This window comes from Triticum aestivum, chromosome 5D (assembly GCF_018294505.1).
Source record: "Triticum aestivum cultivar Chinese Spring chromosome 5D, IWGSC CS RefSeq v2.1, whole genome shotgun sequence".
In the NCBI taxonomy this organism is placed as follows: Eukaryota; Viridiplantae; Streptophyta; class Magnoliopsida; order Poales; family Poaceae; genus Triticum; species Triticum aestivum.
This window is the reverse complement of record NC_057808.1, coordinates 344,532,500-344,551,975: the sequence shown is the minus strand read 5'-3', so window position 1 is coordinate 344,551,975 and position 19,476 is coordinate 344,532,500. Positions and strand designations below refer to the sequence as shown.

The 19,476-nt window shown below is 45.3% G+C and overlaps 2 protein-coding genes across 2 annotated transcripts; both read left to right on the top strand.

Moving 5' to 3' along the window:
• The first annotated feature begins 3,624 nt into the window (after positions 1–3,624).
• Positions 3,625–4,663, top strand: LOC123124866 (gibberellin-regulated protein 12). The gene is made up of 4 exons (XM_044545410.1): positions 3,625–3,767; positions 3,873–3,926; positions 4,041–4,068; positions 4,230–4,663. Exons 1-4 carry the CDS (start codon positions 3,696–3,698, stop codon positions 4,409–4,411), a joined length of 336 nt encoding a protein of 111 aa, XP_044401345.1. The 5' UTR covers positions 3,625–3,695; the 3' UTR covers positions 4,412–4,663.
• A 9,352-nt stretch (positions 4,664–14,015) lies between these two features.
• Positions 14,016–17,598, top strand: LOC123121650 (probable methyltransferase PMT2). The gene is made up of 7 exons (XM_044541666.1): positions 14,016–14,381; positions 14,757–15,406; positions 15,499–15,709; positions 15,855–16,149; positions 16,402–16,791; positions 16,873–16,950; positions 17,049–17,598. Exons 2-7 carry the CDS (start codon positions 14,765–14,767, stop codon positions 17,275–17,277), a joined length of 1,845 nt encoding a protein of 614 aa, XP_044397601.1. The 5' UTR covers positions 14,016–14,381; positions 14,757–14,764; the 3' UTR covers positions 17,278–17,598.
• Positions 17,599–19,476: the final 1,878 nt, after the last annotated feature.

The window sequence follows — 19,476 nt, the reverse complement described above, 5'->3', positions numbered from 1 at the left end:
CAGAGACTTGACCGTCTGAGGTCTGGTCGCTACATGCGTCGGCGATGCCGTTAGAGCATCTACAACCGGACCTATCAAACCCGTCTCAAACGCCCGGGCAGGCCGCCGGGTCACTGCCCAGTCACGATTTTTTGACCCAGACGTGCCTCTCAAACGGCCCTCAAACGCTCGGGCTGACTGGCACCCCCCATATCGAGCCCAAATATGGGGCGGATATGGGGGCGCCCGGGCACGCCCGCCACGTCGGACCCGATAGCCCAACCCCACCCCAAATTGCACCAAATCCACCAAACTCTTCCTCCTCCTCCCACCGCCCTCCAAGGCTCCAACCATTCCCGCGCCCGGACCCTCGCCGGCACCCTTGCTCCCAATCCTCACCTCCGTTCCCGATCCACCGCCGGAGATGTCGTCCAACTCGACCCACATCACTGCGACGGAGACACAGTCCGCCTCGTCTGTGGGAGGTGTGGTGTCATCGTTGGCGACTTGCAAGGCGGAGAACGTCGCCCGCAAGTTGCGTCGACGCCGTCAACGAGAAAGGGAGGCGGTGGCGGCATCGCAGGGAGGTTCGGACGTGGTGGAGCAGCTGTCTCCTCCGCCGCGCCCGGATCCCTGCACCCTTCCCTCTGAGCGCCTACGCGGATTACGCTGTTCGCCCCATTTGGGACACAGGATGATCCGAGCGCCGACTGGGCCATTCCGGAGAGCTTTCCACCCATGAAGATGCCAGCGGTCGACGTGTGTGACTCGCCGTAGCTCGTCGGGCGCAGATGAGCACGGGCTCCGGCAGTGCCCGGGCTGCCCTCAACATGTTCGACGGAATGACCGAACAAGAGTCTGTATGTTTTCTTCACTCTTGTCCGATCATATTTTAGCATAGACCACTAGTTCATTTGCTCTTGATGAATGCTTGCAAATTTGAATCATGCAGGAGGTTTTCTTGTTGAATATGATCAAAGACAATGAAGAACCGACCGAAATGGAGTATGAATTGGAGGCTACCACCGCATTTGAAGTTTTTGACAGGTAAAAGACTTTATGTCTCAGATAATGGATAGGTCCTTTACAATAAAAGGAGAAATAAAATCAGGAATAGACTCTTCCCAGACTTCAGAGCATCTAGAACGAAAGGAGTGTTTTGCTAAAGCATCAGCCACCTCGTTAGACTCTCTGAAGCAATGATCACATGACATTTGAAGTTGGGACAACATCCGATCCCAATCCGAGCAAGAAGAAGAATAAGACCAAGACGCCGAAGGCAAGAGGTCCGGCATTTTCAAGATTTGAGGACATCTTGTTGGTCAAAGCTTGGTTGGCCATAACAATGGGTCCAATATGCGGCACCGAGCAAAAGGGGAACACCTATTGGACGGAGAATTGGAAGGAGTACCACGAGCAAAAGGTGTATGTGGATCCACATTCTATCGTAACCACTCGCAATGTGGCATCTCTCCAACATCGTTGGGGGATCATTCAAGGGGAAGTGAACAAGTACGTCGGCTACTACTCACAAGTGACCAAACGCCTTCAAAGTGGGATGGGAGTCGCAACTCACCTAAGCTCGATTGCCTCATCTTGTCATCCATTGCATATGTTTCTTGTGTTTGCATTCTCGTGCTCATGCATATGTTTTTCGCTAGACGGCGGTGGCGGCCACTTTGTATCACGAGGTGGAGAAGAAGCCATTTGCTTTTAGCCATTGTTGGGTCATATTAAATGGCAAGCTGAAGTGGAACCAAGTTGTGGTCGACCTCAAGTCCGACAAGAAGAGGAACGATGACTCAAGCTCCAACCAATCAATTGGGTTGGACGATGAAGAGGACGACGTTGTCGTGGAGAATGGAAAGCCACCGTGCCAAAGGACAACCGCCAAGTCATGGGAAATAAGTGGGAGAAGGCACATGCCGCCCGTGATGCCGCGGCTACCAAAATGTCATCAACATGGATGGGCATTTTTCAGTGAGGGAGAACAAGGAGGAAAGGTACAAGCTCATGTTGGATGCGCAAAAGGAAAGGATGGAGTGTGACCGGAAGAGGGCAGAGAAGAAGCTCGAAATTGAGAGGGAGAAGATCGAGTTGGAGAAGCAACAAGCGGCGATCAAATGGGAGCTCGAGAAGGCCAAGACATTTGGCGGCATAGAGCTTGAGAAGGAGAGGTTGCAACTCGCATGAGACGCGGAAGATGCGAGGATCATGTTGGCGGACGAGTCCCTCTATGACGAGCATTCGAAGAAGTGGCTTGTGGACAAGAAGATGGAGATAAACGACCATAGGAAGTACGAGGCGGCGAGGGTAGCTGCGGCTAGGATGCAATCGGAGGAGGCGGCCGGATGCAAGCGGAGCAGGCAGCCCGGATGCAGGCGGAGCAGGACGAGAAGGACGCATTCCGCCTGAAGCAGGACGCATTCCGCTCGGAGCAGGCGCCGAGCCAGTGATTCGAAGCCATCCGTCACCCTCGAACATTGATTTCATTTTGTCATGTCCGGTTTGTTGAACTATGATTTGCTTTGCTTTGTTTCGAACTTTGGCATTCGAACAGTTTGTATCGTATGATCGACGTGTATGGATTGTATGGATTTAAGGACTAGAATTTATGGTATATGAATGTGCGGCGCAATATTTGAGAAGTGCCCGATCAGTGCCCGCGAACGCATCTGAACGGACGACGCGTCCGCGGACGTTTAAGGGACCGGATTTGCCAAGTCAGTGCTGCTACAAATTCTACCTCGAGAGCTCGGCTCAGTCGCGACTTTTGCTAGCGTTTCCGGGCAAGCTCCCCACGTGAAGGAGCACATGCGTTCACGCCAAGCCGTGTAGTGTAACGTGCACCCACTCATGCACGCAGCTAGGCGACGCCCCAAAGCACCGGCATTTCAGCGCTGCCCTCCGTAATCCGGATGGGGCTCTAGGCCTAATTAGCTAGAATATGATTCTGCGCCGATCTGAGGCGCGAAAATAATAGACAATTCTGGGGTCAGAGAACGCCCAGATCTGTGCCCGGGACCGGACGTCAAATTCCGTCAATGCCAGAGCCGTCGCATGCATCGCATTGCGTGTGTTGCACAGCTAGCACTACTCCTAGTCTAGCCTTATACTACTCTGATCCTGTGTTTTAAATTTCGGCCGAGAAAAACGGATTTCGGCCGAATTTCGGCCATCTCGGCCTGGGGCGAAATCTATCCTTGGCCGAAATTGGTCAAATTTGACAAATTTTGATCAAAATTGAGTCAAATTTCAGTCAAATTCTGGTCAAATTTTGGCCGAAATTCAGCCATCTCGGCCTAGGGCAAAAAAAATTCTCAAACCCAAAATCAAAACACAGCTCTGATCAGATTAGTAATCCACCATGCAAGTGGGGAAGAGAGAGAGAGAGAGAGAGAGAGAGAGAGAGAAGATTAAGCAAGATCGAATCTGTCCGGCCTCATATGCAGCAAAAAAGGTTTAATAGATGGGATGAACATGCCATGAGTATCTAGCTAGCATATGTCGATGCATTGCTTTTGACGCATGTTGGGCTCTGCAATACCTCGCCTTTTCCATCCAGCTTTAGCTCGACCATTTTCACGGTATAAAATGTACCTATTGCCTATAAATACGTCCTCAGATCCATCTCACTCTGCCCAGCCCACAAGCCGCTGCTTCACTACACACCACCACTTCTCTTCTCTTTTGGCAACCCAGCTCGCTTCAGCAAAATGGCCCTGGCTGGAAGGCTGCTCGTCCTCCTCGCCGTCGCGCTTCTCGCCGTCTCCATCGCGGAGCACAAGGTGAGATCTCTGGTTGTGGTCATCCGGCGGGCAGTACCCACAAGGTGAGGGAAGCCAGATTGCTCGGCTTGCTTGGGATGCTTACATTGCATATTCTGTGATCAGGTGTTTGCCTCAGGAGCCGCAGAGCACGAGGATAATGTGTACCGAGTGAGCAAGGTCCTTATTTCCTCCTCGCCTTGCGATGCACATTTTTAAAGAGATTTTTGCGGGTAGATCTGTTGCTGATACGTATTTTTTTTTTCTTTTCTCCTTTCTGAGTTGTTTCTTCAGGGAGGACAGGGCAGCCTCCAGCAATACCGTGAGTCGTCGTCACCCTTTCTATTTCTACAAAAATCTTGAGAGTGCATGAAACCGAGCGCATGTCATGTAGAGTACTCCACTATATAAAAGCTGAATCTGCTGGTTTCGCCTGAAATGAAAATGTGATGGGTTGTTGATGTTGCGGTGCATGAACTGCAGAGTGCAAGCCGGCGTGCGAGTACCGGTGCAGCGACACCAAGTACAGGAAGCCGTGCCTCTTCTTCTGCAACAAGTGCTGCGACACCTGCCTGTGCGTGCCGTCGGGCTTCTACGGCCACAAGGACGAGTGCGCCTGCTACAACGACTGGAAGACCAAGGAGGGGCGCCCCAAGTGCCCCTAGTTGCAAGAAGATTCTGCCTCGCCGTTGAAGCCATTGCTCGATCGGCCAGGCCGGAGCCGGGCGGTTACATGGAGTAGCAGGTTGGCCGCTTCTGGCGACGCCGGTGTAAGAACTCGATCGAGTTCTGGGTTGTTGTAGTACGTATGTCGCATGCGTCCGCCTCTTCTCTGCGGTTCCAGAGGGCGGCGCACGCGGTTGTATCGTGGGATTCGCCACTCGATTCACGGCCTGGAACACGGTTAGTAAATCACAGTTTGTTGCATGTTGGAGGAGGCACGCCGACGCAGGTGTTGTAGCACCACAACGCGCGTAGTATATCGTGTACTCCTACCTGAGTGGGGCGCCGGTCGATGGTCGTGTTGGTTGTTCTGCGCTCTGCACTCGAGATGACGCCGGTCCACCGAGCCCGGGCATGAGGGAAACGAGGGCAACTTGCCGGAACCCCCGCCTCGAAACGAGATGCGCCGGTGGGCACTGCCCTCAAAGAGCGACCTTTTCAAGAAAAGAAAAATGTTTGAAACCCTCGCCTCTGCATTCAAGGACGCACACATCCATCTTTATCAATAAGGTCTGACAAGGCAAATACATATCGATTAACCTAAAGTCATCTTTCTAGTGGTGTTTGTCGCTACACCTATAAATTTGATGCTCTGGCCTGACCTCAGACCAACACACATGGTCTAATCTGGTGGCCTCACCAAGCCGTCTCACGGTGAACCGAGAGCGCCAACCGGTCTAGCAGACTCTTAGCGCGCACCGCATGCCCCGCTCTAGAATCCGCTGCCAACATCTTCCGTCGTCCTAGCTTCGGGAGGGATCAACACATTGTCCTTGCCAGGCCCAACCGTTGTCGATGCCAAACAACGCCACGATCGTGCGTGCGTCCATCAACACGCATCCATCGCCGAGACTCCACTACGCCATTCCGTCGAGACCCGCCGTCGTTGATGCGGTAGATGCAAGACCGCTTCACCTCTTGGCCCTCCGTCCTGCAGCTGCTTCAAAACGATGCACCAGGAGGGAGGACGACACTGAAAGCAGTGCCATCATCTGATTTGGGAGACCCACAACTAGGGTTTCCCTGGGAGCAGACGGGGCTAGGTGACAATGATGCCTTCGACAAGGAAATGACGCCCGCGACATTATCATCGTCCACCATGACCGAAGTCGGCACGGTTTTCGCCGACAGTCGCGCCACTCCGAACTAGCAGCTGACTGGACCTGTGCGGAGGTGCACCGTGGAGGCGCACGTAGCCGCCGAAACGCCGACAGGGAACTCCATCATCCCTCGTCGGCCCCTCTACATGTCAGCCGGCGAGGGATCATCAACCCAGTTACAAGAATTATTAACCTATAAAATTTAAACTACACTTGCATTGTTTACCAACTTGTCAACTAGAAAAACAGAAGGATCACCAACCCAGTTACAAGAATTATATTATAGTAAAGCAAAAATTAGCTAGCTCATGAGTCCACAACTAGTTTCTCGACCACAATGTTTAAACAAGACCCTCCAGGTCATAGTAGCTATATTGATGCATTACGTGAAAAACGGCCGCTGCAGAGTCCCATCCCTGAATTAGCCCCGTGCAAAATTTGCCTTCCAGAGAATCAGACTCTGCCTCCATGACGTGAAATCCCATTGAGTTCGCCAAAATTAGCCTTTGCTTAGGTTAAAAAAAAAGGCCCTTCTTCATGGCCAAAGCTTCCATAGTCAAAATTTGAAAATGTTCAAAAAGTAAAAAATGTTCATAATTTTATAAACATCGTCCTGAATTTGCAAAACAGAAAGTAGACAAAACAAAAGGAAAAGGAAAAAAATCTAACTAGTAAAGCAAAAAAAACACACAAGAAACCCGCACAAGAAATAGGAAAACCGAAAAAGCGATGAAGCCTAAGTTGGGCCGGTCCATCTACTCTGCAAGGGGGTAGGGGTGCGCATTTGCTTGCGGGCGCGCATGTTCCTCGCGTTACGCGAGATGAGGGCAAACAACCCTCACGTCAGGGAAGCCCCAGATGGACCGGTCCAGCCGCGCGGGAGGCCACGGCCAATTCTTTTTGTGTGTGTTTTTTCTGATTCTGTTCTAGGTTTTTGCTTTATTTTTGTATTTTTCTTTATATAATAGTACAAAAAACACTCTTCAAAACACATTTTAGAAAATGTTGAGTGAGTATTTGTAAATGTTGGACAAGTATTTTAAAATGTTGAAAAAGTATTAAAAATTAAAAAATGTTGAAAAAGTATTAAAAAAATACTGAATGACTATTTGAAAAATCTTGAACAAGTATTTAAAAAACGTTGAAAAAGTATTTGAAAATGTGGAGTAAGTATTTAAAAATGTTGGACGAGTATTTGAAAATTTTTAAACAAATATTTAAAAAATATTGAATTAAGTATTAAAATGTTGAACAAGTATTTAAAAAATGTTTAATAAGCGTTCGGACAATGTTGAACATGTATAGAAAAATGTTGATCACTTATGAAAAATTGTTTTTAACATATACGAAAATGTATAGTGAAAACGAAAACATACATAAGAAAAAAAGAAAAAAGAAAAATGGAGAGAAAAAAGAAAACCAAACAAAAAATGGAGAAGAAAAAATAAAAAAATGAAGAAGAGAAAGGAAAGCCATAGAAAAAACAAAGGAACAATGAAGAAAACATTGTCAAGAAACACAAAGAAAAAATAGAAAAAAACAATGAAACTCTGGCTAACTCCGCCTCAACTACGTCCCACTTCATTATGTGATCAGAATCCCGACCTTAGCCTTGTGGCTAGCACCGATGAAATTTATCTTCGCAACCATAGTTTGAATCCCCCCACGGCGCTCCCTTTTTTCACTATTTTTGTTTGAAGTTTGCGCGTGTGGGCCGGTCCATTACGCATTTGCGTTTTCTCGCTCACAACCAACAACCCACAAGAGGGGATAGGATTCCCTGCTGACTAGAAGAAGTTTGGGCATTTCCTATTTAGAAGCATGCGAAAGTGTTTGAACCCGCAACCTCGTTGCTGCGAGGGAATTACAATGACGACTAGGCCAACTTTGCCACAAGTGCATACTAACTTCCTTTCATACATTTATACGTATAGAAAATGCCCCCGATGTTTTCTAAGTTATCTGTTTTTCTTTTCTCTTTTCTTAAATGCATGAAGTTTTTTTAAATTTATGATATCTTTTCAATTTTTATGATTTTTTAAAGTTTGATACACTTTTTCAAAATTTGATGAACTTTTTAAAAAATTCGGTGAATTTAAAAAATCAATGAGCGTTTTCCCAAATTCATGGAACCTTTTCAATTTGATGATACTTTTCAAATTCAATGACCTTTTTCCAAATCTGATGAACCTTTTTTTCATATTTGATGAACTCCAAAATTGTTGAACTGTTTTTAAATTTTATTGAATTTGATGACCTTTTTTCAAAATCGATGAACTTCTTTAGAAATAACTTTTGAAAATTTGATCAATTTTCTTTCAAAATTGGTGAACTTTTTCCAAATTCGTGAACTTTTTTTCAAATCCATGGACATATTTTATGGCATGTGTCTGAACACTTGCTGGGCGCGGTGTCGGCCATGGGCGGCGTCCGTGGGGTGGAGGGTACCTGAGCAGTGGCCGAATCTGGGAGAGTACGACATCCACATACGGAATGGCTGGGGCTTCGCCGACAAGGTTCCGACAAGACCCGGATGACTTTTGAGGGGGGGGGGGGGGGGGTACAATGGCAACTTCGAGAGTGAGAGATAGATAGCGCCGGAGGAGGAAAGGGTCGTGAAAAGGCAAATTTTAGCATGGTTCCTCTTACCTTCCTTTTTCACATGAGAGGTAAGAGTACATAATACATCTAAGCCATTGATTTGATTAACTAGTGGTATGATTAATTCTTATCTAACCTCTCATGTGAAAAGAGAGGGTAAAAGGAAGCATGTTAAAATTATTCGTGTCGGACATGGATGTTGGAGTCCAACATGGTGGACATCTTGACTCCATAGGGCTCCCTTGATTTGGAGCAGGTTTGTGGGCTTTCATATGTTCGGACTAGTCCCGACCAATTTGATGATCTGCATTGAACGAATAAATGAGATGCCACAACCAACGATGGAACCTCCAATTTGCCGAATTTTGCGGCAAATAGAACAGCAACACACACAGGGAAGCCCCGACTAGGCTGGACCATCAGCAAGTGCGACGCACGACACTGTAGCGAGTTTTTTTGCACCATGGGTAGTTATTATTTTTCGCATTGCATTGTCGTCTTTACTGCAGCAGTCCAACAACAGTAACGCCCAGTTCACTACAACGGTCCAGCTACTGAACCAAGCACAGTAGGATTTTTTTTTCTTGTTTTCAACATTTTTTTTGGAAAACACAGACATTATTAAAATTCCAAAAAATTCAAAAGCATGAAAGTTTTTTGAATTTTGAAACAAAATTTGGAAACAAGAGCTATTTTTGAAATTCTAAACAATCTCTGAAAACCTGAATAGTTTTTGAAATTCTTGAATATCTTTTTAACACACACATGTTTGTATTTCTGAACAAAATTTGAGAATGGGAACAAACTTTGAAAAATTCAAACATTTAAAGTAAATCCCAAACAGTTTTCGGAAACATGAAGATTTTTGTATCTATGAAGCAAAATCGAGAACATGAATATTTTTTGAAATTCTGAATATTTGTATGAAAAGGTCATTTTCCGAAAAAATTAAAAAAATTCAAGAACATTAATATTTTTTTTTATTTTTTTGCAAAATATTTAAATTTTTGTAAGCATAAATAAAATTAACAAGTGAAAAATTAAAAAAACATAAACAGAAAAATGAAAAGGAGAAAAAATAACCTAGAAAATCGGGTTTTGAACTCAAGACCTCTTGGCTCGGATGTTGAATTCATACTCCAGCCAACTCATACAAAAGTCCAAACTGATGGAGGGAGGCGGGCAATATATTTCAACGCTCCCCTCAAGTCTAGGCTATTTTAATATATTTCCCACCTCTGAGGGGAGTGTTGACGTATAAATGTGTTGCCTAGTCTCTTCTATTAGTTCGGTCTTTTGGTTGCATTCGCTAGAGCATGCACTTCTACATGGTATCAGAGCCAAGAGGTCTCGAGTTCAAGACCCGGCTGGCGCAATTAAATTGTAGCCCATTTTCGGTCCACGTTTAGGCCTGAGGGAGCCACACGTGAGGGGGAGTGTTAACATATAGTGTGCCACCTAGTCTTTTCCATAAGATCGGTCTTTTGGTTGTATTGGATAGAGCATGCACTTCTACAAAAATGGGCCTGCCTATTTACTCGCCATATGCGCTTGTCCCTTTGCGAAGCGTGTCCAATTCTAAGCATTGTGTGTCACATAGGATTCACGGCAAAGTGCTGGCGGAACAAATTCGCGCCCCCGCTTGGACCTTTTTTTACATTATTCTTTATTGCAAGGTGATCACTATAGTATTGAAGAAAATATGCCTTAGAGGCAATAATAAAGTTGTTATTTATATTTCCTTATATCATGATAAATGTTTATTATTCATGCTAGAATTGTATTAACCGGAAACTTAGTACATGTGTGAATACATAGACAAACAAAGTGTCACTAGTATGCCTCTACTTGACTAGCTCGTTGAATCAAAGATGGTTAAGTTTCCTAGCCATAGACATGAGTTGTCATTTGATTAACGGGATCACATCATTAGAGAATGATGTGATTGACTTGACCCATTCCGTTAGCTTAGCACTTGATCGTTTTAGTTTACTGTTATTGCTTTCTTCATGACTTATACATGTTCCTATAACTATGAGATTATGCAACTCCCGATTACCGGAGAACACTTTGTGTGCTACCAAACATCACAACGTAACCGGGTGATTATAAAGGTGCTCTACAGGTGTCTCCGATGGTACTTGTTGAGTTGGCATAGATCGAGATTAGGATTTGTCACTCCGATTGTCGGAGAGGTATCTCTAGGCCCTCTCGGTAATGCACATCACTATAAGCCTTGCAAGCAATGTGACTAATGAGTTAGTTGCGGGATGATGCATTACGGAACGAGTAAAGAGATTTGCCGGTAACGAGATTGAGCTAGGTATTGAGATACCGACGTGGAATCTCAGGCAAGTAACATACTGATGACAAATGGAACAACGTATGCTGTTATGCGGTTTGACCGATAAAGATCTTCGTAGAATATGTAGGAACCAATATGAGCATCCAGGTTCCGCTATTGGTTATTGACCGGAGACGTGTCTCGGTCATGTCTACATAGTTTTCGAACCCGTAGGGTCCGCACGCTTAACGTTCGGCGACGATCGGTATTATGAGTTTATGTGTTTTGATGTACCGAAGGTAGTTCGGAGTCCCGGATATGATCACGGACATGACGAGGAGTCTCGAAATGGTCGAGACATAAAGATCGATATATCAGACGACTATATTTGGGCATCGGAATGGTTCTTGATGAGATCGGGAATATACCGGAGCACCGGGAGGTTACCGGAACCCCCCGGAAGGTATATGGGCCTAATTGGGCCTTAGTGGAAAAGAGGGGAAAGGAGCAAAGGAGGGGGCGACCCCCCCCCCCAAGCCCAATCCGAATTGGGAGGGGGCCGGCCCCCCTTTCCTTCCTCCCTCCTTCTCCTTCCTTCTCTCCTAGTCCAACTAGGGAAGGAGGGGAATCCTACTCCCAGTGGGAGTAGGAATCCCCTTGGGGCGCGCCTAGGAGGGCCGGCCCCTCCCCCTCCTCCACTCCTTTATATACGGGGGAGGGGGGCACACCATAGACACACAAGTTGATCAGTTGATCTTTTAGCCGTGTGCGGTGCCCCCTCCACCATAATCCACCTCGGTCATATCGTAGCGGTGCTTAGGCGAAGCCCTGCGTCGGTAACTTCATCATCACCGTCATCACGCCGTCGTGCTGACGAAGCTCTCCCTCGAAGCTCTACTGGATCGTGAGTTCGTGGGACGTCGCCGAGTTGAACGTGTGCAGTCCGCGGAGGTGCCGTACCTTCGGTGCTAGGATCGGTCGATCGTGAAGACGTACGACTACATTAACCGCGTTGTCATAACGCTTCCGCTTTCGGTCTACGAGGGTATGTGGACAACACTCTCCACTCTCATTGCTATGCATCACCATGATTTTGCGTGTGCGTAGGATTTTTTTAAAATTACTACGTTTCCCAACAAGTATCTTATATAAGAGTATAAACAATGTCTATGGATGGATCTTTCATCCATCCCGCACACATCTTATTTCTAGTTAGTTTGGCTAAATCATGTGCAACACAAATTAGCCTCTCTAGAAGTATGCTAAAAAATAATATGCGAAAAGTCACACGCAAGATGATATGTGAGAATCATGGGCCGCACAATTAGTATATCATGAAAAATTGTCGCTGACGGGCCGAAAGAGCGACCTCCGTTCTTCAGTGTCTCTATTAGCTCGATCTTGTCGGAGCTCATCTCCATGCAATTATACCCCGATTGTAGTTGCCAAATTAAGACCAAACCGTAAGTCCAGTGCCTCGGCCATGAGCACATCTTCACACCAATCGATTTTCCGTTTTCTGCCGCGAAGAATTTGCCATTAAAGTCGCTGATAACAGCATCATACAAGCCCTTGAATAAGTCTGGGTCAAAATCTTCATTCACATTTAGCTTTACATAGTTCCTCCTCTGCCTTTTCTGTTGCTGCTCGGGCATTCTTCGCTAGCTGGACCGACGCACTCGTTTTTCTTATTTGCGGGTTGACGAACGCACTCACCGACGGGCTCGCGCCGCGCCGGACGTCGGCGGTCGATCAGTTCAAACCCCACCGTGCTCACGAGGCGCGCTGCACGCTCATGCTCGCCAACCAAACCCACTCACTGTCACTGCCTCACTACTCACTCGGTACCCAGTGGGCACGTGACCCCATAAGTGCTGGTCACCGGCCAGGGACCCCACACGATTTAAGTTCGTGCGTTGGTTCTAGAAAAAAAAGTTCGTGCGTTGGCGCGTTTGGTTAGGTCACGGTGCAATTTCATTGTACTGGACCAGGAGCAGGCAAGTCAAAGCGTATGTGAGTTTTTTCTTACCTCCACATTATTGGTACGGATGCCGGATCCTTGTACCCTAAGAAAGAATTAAAAAATACAAGAAAAAATGTACGTACCTCTACAAACGGAGAGCCAGAGTTGCTCTAAACAAACGCGTGGCCCTTGACTAACCCGAACCCGTTCCCAAATATAGTAAACATATTTTTAATTTTTTATAAGTCAAACTTAGCAAAAATTGATCACATTTATAAGATTTTTTGAGTGAATTTCATTTTTTTAACCTCCTAGATTCATGTTCGTGACATCAACCACCCATTTAGCATTACCTTTCCACACTTTTATCCAATTCAAACAAACTTATGCACAAATTATTATTATAGTTGATCCAATGCTCGCTGTGCTTGCCACGGTCGTTGATTTAGTTTTACCCTTTGCCTTTTTAATGGCCTGCTTCAGTTTTGGGTTGATCGAACGAAACCCAACCACGTCCAGGCGCACTTAGCCCAACCGCACCTCCCACCTAGTTGAGACCCACCCAACCCAAACGTGCACCCCCACCCGGCGAGCCGCACCTAGCCGAGCGCCCCCGCCTGGTCCAACTGCGTACAACCATTCCCCCCCTCCTTTCTTTCCTTCTCTTTTGCTCCCTTCGTATCTTCTTTTTCGGCGATGGAGCAGCCGAGGCAATCTTGGTGACCGCCGACGGTTTGTGGAGCACATGCATCGAGTGGTAGCCTCCAATATCCCCTATCTCTTGCTCCTCTACAACCTTTCAACGCTTGTTCTATTTTGAGACGAAAATGAGATATTTTGGCCGGCCAGGGATGGTTTTTATTGAGAAGTTGATTTTCTTGGGGGAGGGGTTGAGCACTTGTAAGGTTCAGATCATTCATGGTGCGTGTTGCCGCCTGTCTAATTTGACTCTTAATTATTAGATATACACATTAATTTTCATACATTTGTTTGCATTGTTTTGAATTATTTTCCATCCTGATAGCTTGTGCTTGTCTCCTTCATTTTAACTATATGTAACTGAAGAGTGTTATCAAGTTGTTTGCCAAAGAATTAGTGTTTGAGTTTTTTTTCTTCTTAGGTCTAATAGATTTGTGGTTGGTTCGAGCTGTGGAATTAAGTCCTGGTGCTTGCATTTATTCTGGATTTATTTCAGGATATCCGGTGATGCACGTTCAGTGGGAGATGACGTTTCCGTCGACTGCGAGACGTCTACGGTTACTTCGTAAAATCTCAAGATAATATGCTGGCTCAGTCTCTCGGAAGTGCTCATAGGGGTAGGGTGTGCGTGTGTGCGTTCATACGGTTAGTGTATGCGAGTATATATGAGCGCCTGCGTCTGTACTGCATTAAAAAAAGTGTATGAGTACCCACAAAAAGAAAGTGTATGAGATTTAAATTTAAATGGTTAATGCAAAAAGAAGAGTATCTTCCAGTCGTTTTTTTTTGAGAATCTTCCAGTCGGGTAAACGGGCGTGCTTGATCCGCGAACCCCGTAGGGCGGCAGAAGACAGATCTGTATCCACGAAAGCGACGGCCCCAAAGCCCAGGATTTCTATCGCCTTTCCGCTTTATTCTCCCCAGAAATCCAACGGCGAAAACATACTCCCTCGCTTCTCCCCGACCCGTCGGTGGAGGTGGAGCAGAACTGTCAAGCTCGGGGTTGGGCGAATCCCCACCGCCCTCGGAAAATCGGGGGAAACGCTGCTCTAAAACCCCGAGATTTTGGCCCCGGGTTCTCTCCCAGCCGTTGCAGAAGCTGCCGTTCGCCTAGGAGCTGGCGGTAACCCGGGATCCGGCCGGCGAGCCATTCTCCTCCGCGAGCAGCTGCTCACGCCTCAAGCCCTCTACGGCAGCTTCCGCAGTTCCGAGCTCCGTCCTTCCTCCCGTCGCGGCATCGCAATCTTTCGCCATTGGGTTGTGAGGTATGAGCTTGTTTTGTTTTTATCCCGTGGTTAGTCCCCCCCTCCACTGATCCCGACGCCAAGATCCGCCCCTGTGAGCCTCGCGCTTCACTCCTTCTGCTGGGTGCTGGCGACATGTGTGGGATTTTAGAGATCTGTTGTTTCAACAATTTTGGTGAAGTTTGGTGGTTAGGATACACTGATGTGATACACGAAAGCCACATGCTTTCTTTCCTGTTTATTATCGTCCGTCTATGATTGCCTCAGGTGAAATTGCGGTTCCCCGCAAAAAAAAAAAAGACTTGAAATTGCGGCTGCAGCAGATTTAGGAAAAATTATATGTAATGGACCATAATTAGTAAAAAAAGACAATCTTATTCAGTGTGCAATTCTCAGGATAAACCATGGCCGTCAAGGGGGGTCCTGCGGACAACAGGACTAGAAGCATCGTGTCTATATGCATAGTGATTGGCTTGTGCTGCTTCTTCTACATCCTCGGGGCGTGGCAGAAGAGTGGCTTCGGAAAGGGGGACAGCATTGCCCTGGAGATCACGAAGCGGACCGATTGCACCATCTTACCCAACCTCAGCTTCGACACACACCATTCCAAACAAGGCAGCTCCGGCGATCTTGTTTCGCCGGTGAAGAAGTTTAAGCCATGCCCGGACCGCTTCACGGACTATACACCTTGCCAAGATCAAAACAGAGCTATGAAATTTCCTCGGGAGAACATGAATTACAGAGAGCGGCACTGCCCACCGCAGAAAGAAAAGCTGCACTGCCTGGTACCACCCCCTAAGGGATATGTTGCTCCATTCCCATGGCCCAAAAGTCGGGACTATGTTCCTTTCGCAAATTGCCCCTATAAGAGCTTGACGGTCGAGAAAGCCATACAGAACTGGGTGCAGTACGAGGGCAACGTCTTCAGATTCCCTGGTGGAGGGACACAGTTCCCTCAAGGTGCTGATAAGTACATTGATCAACTGGCGTCAGTTATACCGATTGCCAACGGAACCGTCAGGACTGCATTGGACACTGGTTGCGGGGTAAGCGGAGATATCAAACTGTATATTGCTTACTGCTACTTCGCGAGCTTCTTCTGACTTTGTTCATGTCCTAAAATTCTGAATTTTTTCAGGTGGCTAGCTGGGGAGCTTACTTGTTAAAGAGGAATGTTTTAGCCATGTCGTTTGCACCCAGAGATTCACACGAAGCCCAAGTACAGTTTGCTCTGGAGAGAGGTGTCCCAGCTGTTATCGGTGTTCTTGGCACAATTAAACTCCCTTATCCATCAAGAGCCTTTGATATGGCCCATTGTTCTAGGTGCTTGATTCCATGGGGAATGAATGGTGAGCCTCTAATCATGTGTCCTTCTATACTGTGCATCCAATATATGGGCTTGATACATTTTGTTATTGCGTAAATACCTTGTGCCATTTTGATGCAGTTCTTGTTCTACTTCTCAATTTTTTTTCTGTATTTGCTGATATGCAGATGGACTCTATATGATGGAAGTTGATAGGGTTCTAAGACCTGGCGGATACTGGGTGCTGTCAGGTCCTCCAATTAACTGGAAGGCGAACTACAAGGGTTGGCAACGTACAAAGGAGGATCTTGAAGCAGAGCAGAACAAGATAGAGGAAATGGCTGAGCTTCTATGTTGGGAGAAAGTCTCGGAGAAGGGTGAGACGGCAATATGGAGGAAAAGAGTAAATACTGAGTCCTGTCCATCTAGGCTAGAAGAATCCACTGTGCAGATGTGTGAATCAACAAATGCAGATGATGTCTGGTATGTTTCTACTGTAGTTTTGTGAAACAATCTATTGGACAGAATTGCTAACTTTAGCTTAATATCCTTTAGCTGGATTCAGAGTATATATTACGATAGTCCAGCATCAATAGGTATACTGTCCGGTCAATGCATTATTTTTGCTTTGCCTACTTAGATGTGCCGATGCATTAACAAGTTCTTAGGAGTTCTGGTTAATAATTTATATAACCTCTCTCCTATCCTAATTTTCACTTATTCTTGCAACACCAGGTACAAGAAGATGAAGGCATGTGTTACACCTCTTCCTGATGTACAAAATCCAAGTGAAGTTGCCGGGGGAGCAATCAAGCCCTTCCCAAGCAGGCTCAACGCAGTTCCTCCAAGAATTTCTAATGGGTTAATTCCAGGGGTTTCATCTGAGGCATATCAGAAAGACAACAAAATGTGGAAGAAGCATGTGAAGGCTTATAGCAATGTGAACAAGTATCTACTTACTGGTAGGTACAGAAACATCATGGACATGAATGCAGGTTTTGGGGGCTTTGCTGCGGCGATCGAGTCCCCAAAATCTTGGGTGATGAATGTGGTGCCAACCATTGCAAAGATTGCAACCCTGGGGGCTGTTTATGAGCGAGGATTGATTGGCATTTACCATGACTGGTATGGCTTGTTATGCCTGAATCTCGTCCCAGTAAAGTTGTTGTCATGAACTTACTGACACGTCTCACAATTTCATGTCAGGTGTGAAGCTTTCTCTACTTATCCAAGGACCTATGATCTTATCCACGCTAGTGGCCTTTTCACCTTGTATAGCAATAAGTAAGCTGCTCTTGTCCTGCGGCATCAGTTCTGTCACCTTGTGTAACAATTAGTAAGATTGCCAATGCTGATTCATTCTGTATGTTAAAACCAAACAGGTGCAGCATGGAAGACATCCTCCTTGAGATGGACCGCATCTTGAGGCCTGAAGGTGCTGTTATAATGCGTGACGATGTCGATGTCTTGACAAAGGTGAACAAACTTGCTCGGGGCATGAGATGGAACACGAAGCTAGTTGACCACGAGGACGGCCCCTTAGTGCGCGAGAAGGTCTTGTATGCTGTGAAGCAGTATTGGGTTGGCGGAAACCAGACGGCCGCATCGTGAAGAACATATTCTAACACGGGGAATTCTGGGATCCACCTTTGAAGCTGGCGTCCAGGAATTGAGATATGGAGTCATCAGGTGCGAACAAAAATGGCCTACTCTCCTCCGGGGTACCAATGAAGCAATCAAGGTTGATTGGCAGCAGTATATTGTTGTAACAGTTTTGTAATTTAATTTCATTCGTCATTCAGCATGAAGTTACTCTGGTTAATTGAAGGATGTATTGTCAAGAAATATTATTGCTTTAGTTTCTGTAATGTTGCTCATGCTGCAACTTCTGAATGTTTGCTTTATTACCAGTAACCCCATTGCTTTGTTGTTTTTGTTATGTACGGTTATTTCTTCCGTAACTTTACTGTGCTGTTACCTGAACGATCTGAACATTTTCTACTCAAGAATATATTTAGAAGAGTTTTTTTTTTTGGCAATTTTAGAAGAGATATTTTCTTCCTGTGGGGAGCTTAATGGAACAATGGATGGGAGAACCTCTTGGTGATCCTGCTCCATTCCACTATGTGCATGCTAAATGTTCGGTGCTCCTGCTCCAATTCCACAATGTGCAGTTCTGAGTAGTATAAAGAGTCGATGCATATGTTTTAGTGCAAAGATGCTGCATATCTACTGTTACATCCAGAAATAAAATGCAGATTGATATGCCGCCTGAGTGCCTATGCTTTAGGTTGCTTTCTTACTGAATTAGATTGCAGGTAATATTACTGTCTTTTGTGATTCTTTTGAAGATTATGCTGGCAAGCCTTCATTACCATTCATAGCTTCAGACAACAGGCCAGACCAAAGGTTCAATATAAGTTAATGGTATGTTCCTACTTACTCCTAAAACTGACCTTTTTTTTACTTAATCAGGACATAAAACATATCTTAAATGGCTTTACTGCAGTGCATAATTTCTTGGATAGCCAAGCTTCCTGACAGGCTAACTGTGAATGTAGGTGCAGGAAGAGAGAAATGGTGGATTTAGGAACTGAATAAATGCAAGAGTTTGTTGCTTATCCTAAACAAGTAAGTATTATTATGTGGGCGATTTACCTCCTCCAGTTTTCTTCTTCGTGGTGAGGACGTGATTACATGTTCGCTGTTGCTCCTCCCAGCTCACACAATAAGTGAAGTTTTAGACATACCTTCAGTCATTCTGTTAAAGCTTTGATTTCCAATATCATTTTAAATATTTAGACTTGAAAACCATTGATCAAGATAGATTGCACGTATGATTACTTCTGTGGCTCATAGGAAACTGAAATAGTAACTCCTCAACTAGCATGAAAAAGGGTGAATCAGAATATAGGGCGAGTCTTTGTTGCAGTAATTTAGTGCTTGGTATTTCCATGCAAGTTGATCTTCTACTGTACCACGCATGTGCTTACACTTTAGTTCCTAAGCTTTTTGCGGTGTTTTTTAACTGTATTTTCTTCGCTGTTTCGACGATTTATTGTGACGTGGCTGATATTTTATTTTCTGTCTCTTTCTGTGTTAGGTGTAACATTAAGTTCTGTCTTTTGAAGATGGGCCCAATGTAGATCGATTCGCAGATGCCAATAAATGTTTCTCGGTGGGTTTCGCTAACAGAACTTGTATACCTTGCCGACGTGCTCCTGGTAGAACGCACCATGTAACTACGATCTATGACTGATGCCACTTGCTCAGTTTAAAATATCGGCAATCAGTTTGCGGATAACAAAGTTCTTTACCTCGTGGCAACAGCTGATATGAGCTGCTTACTTTTTGTATGGTAAAAAGAATTACATGAGTGTGATACTAAGAGTATTATTGTGACCGTGACCTATCAGGTCGAATATACAAAGAGCTTTATTACCTTCACCAACCTATCATGTCCAATATTCCCTTCGTTTCTTTTTTTACTCTAAGTCAAACTTCATCAAGTTTGACTAAGACTAGAGAAAAAATAAATAAACATTCAGAATATCAAACCAGTATCATTGTATGCACCATATAATTAACTTTTATGTTGTATATCTTTAGTATTGTAACGTTGATAATTTTTAATATAAATTTGGTCAAACTTTACGAAGTTTGACTCGAGACAAATTTTATATATAGAGTAAAAAGAAATAATGGGAGTACATACTACTTCCGTTACAAAATGTACTGTGTATTAGTTTTTTTTTAAATTAAACATGTCAAAGGTTGACCAAATTTATATTTAAAAACCAACATCCACAA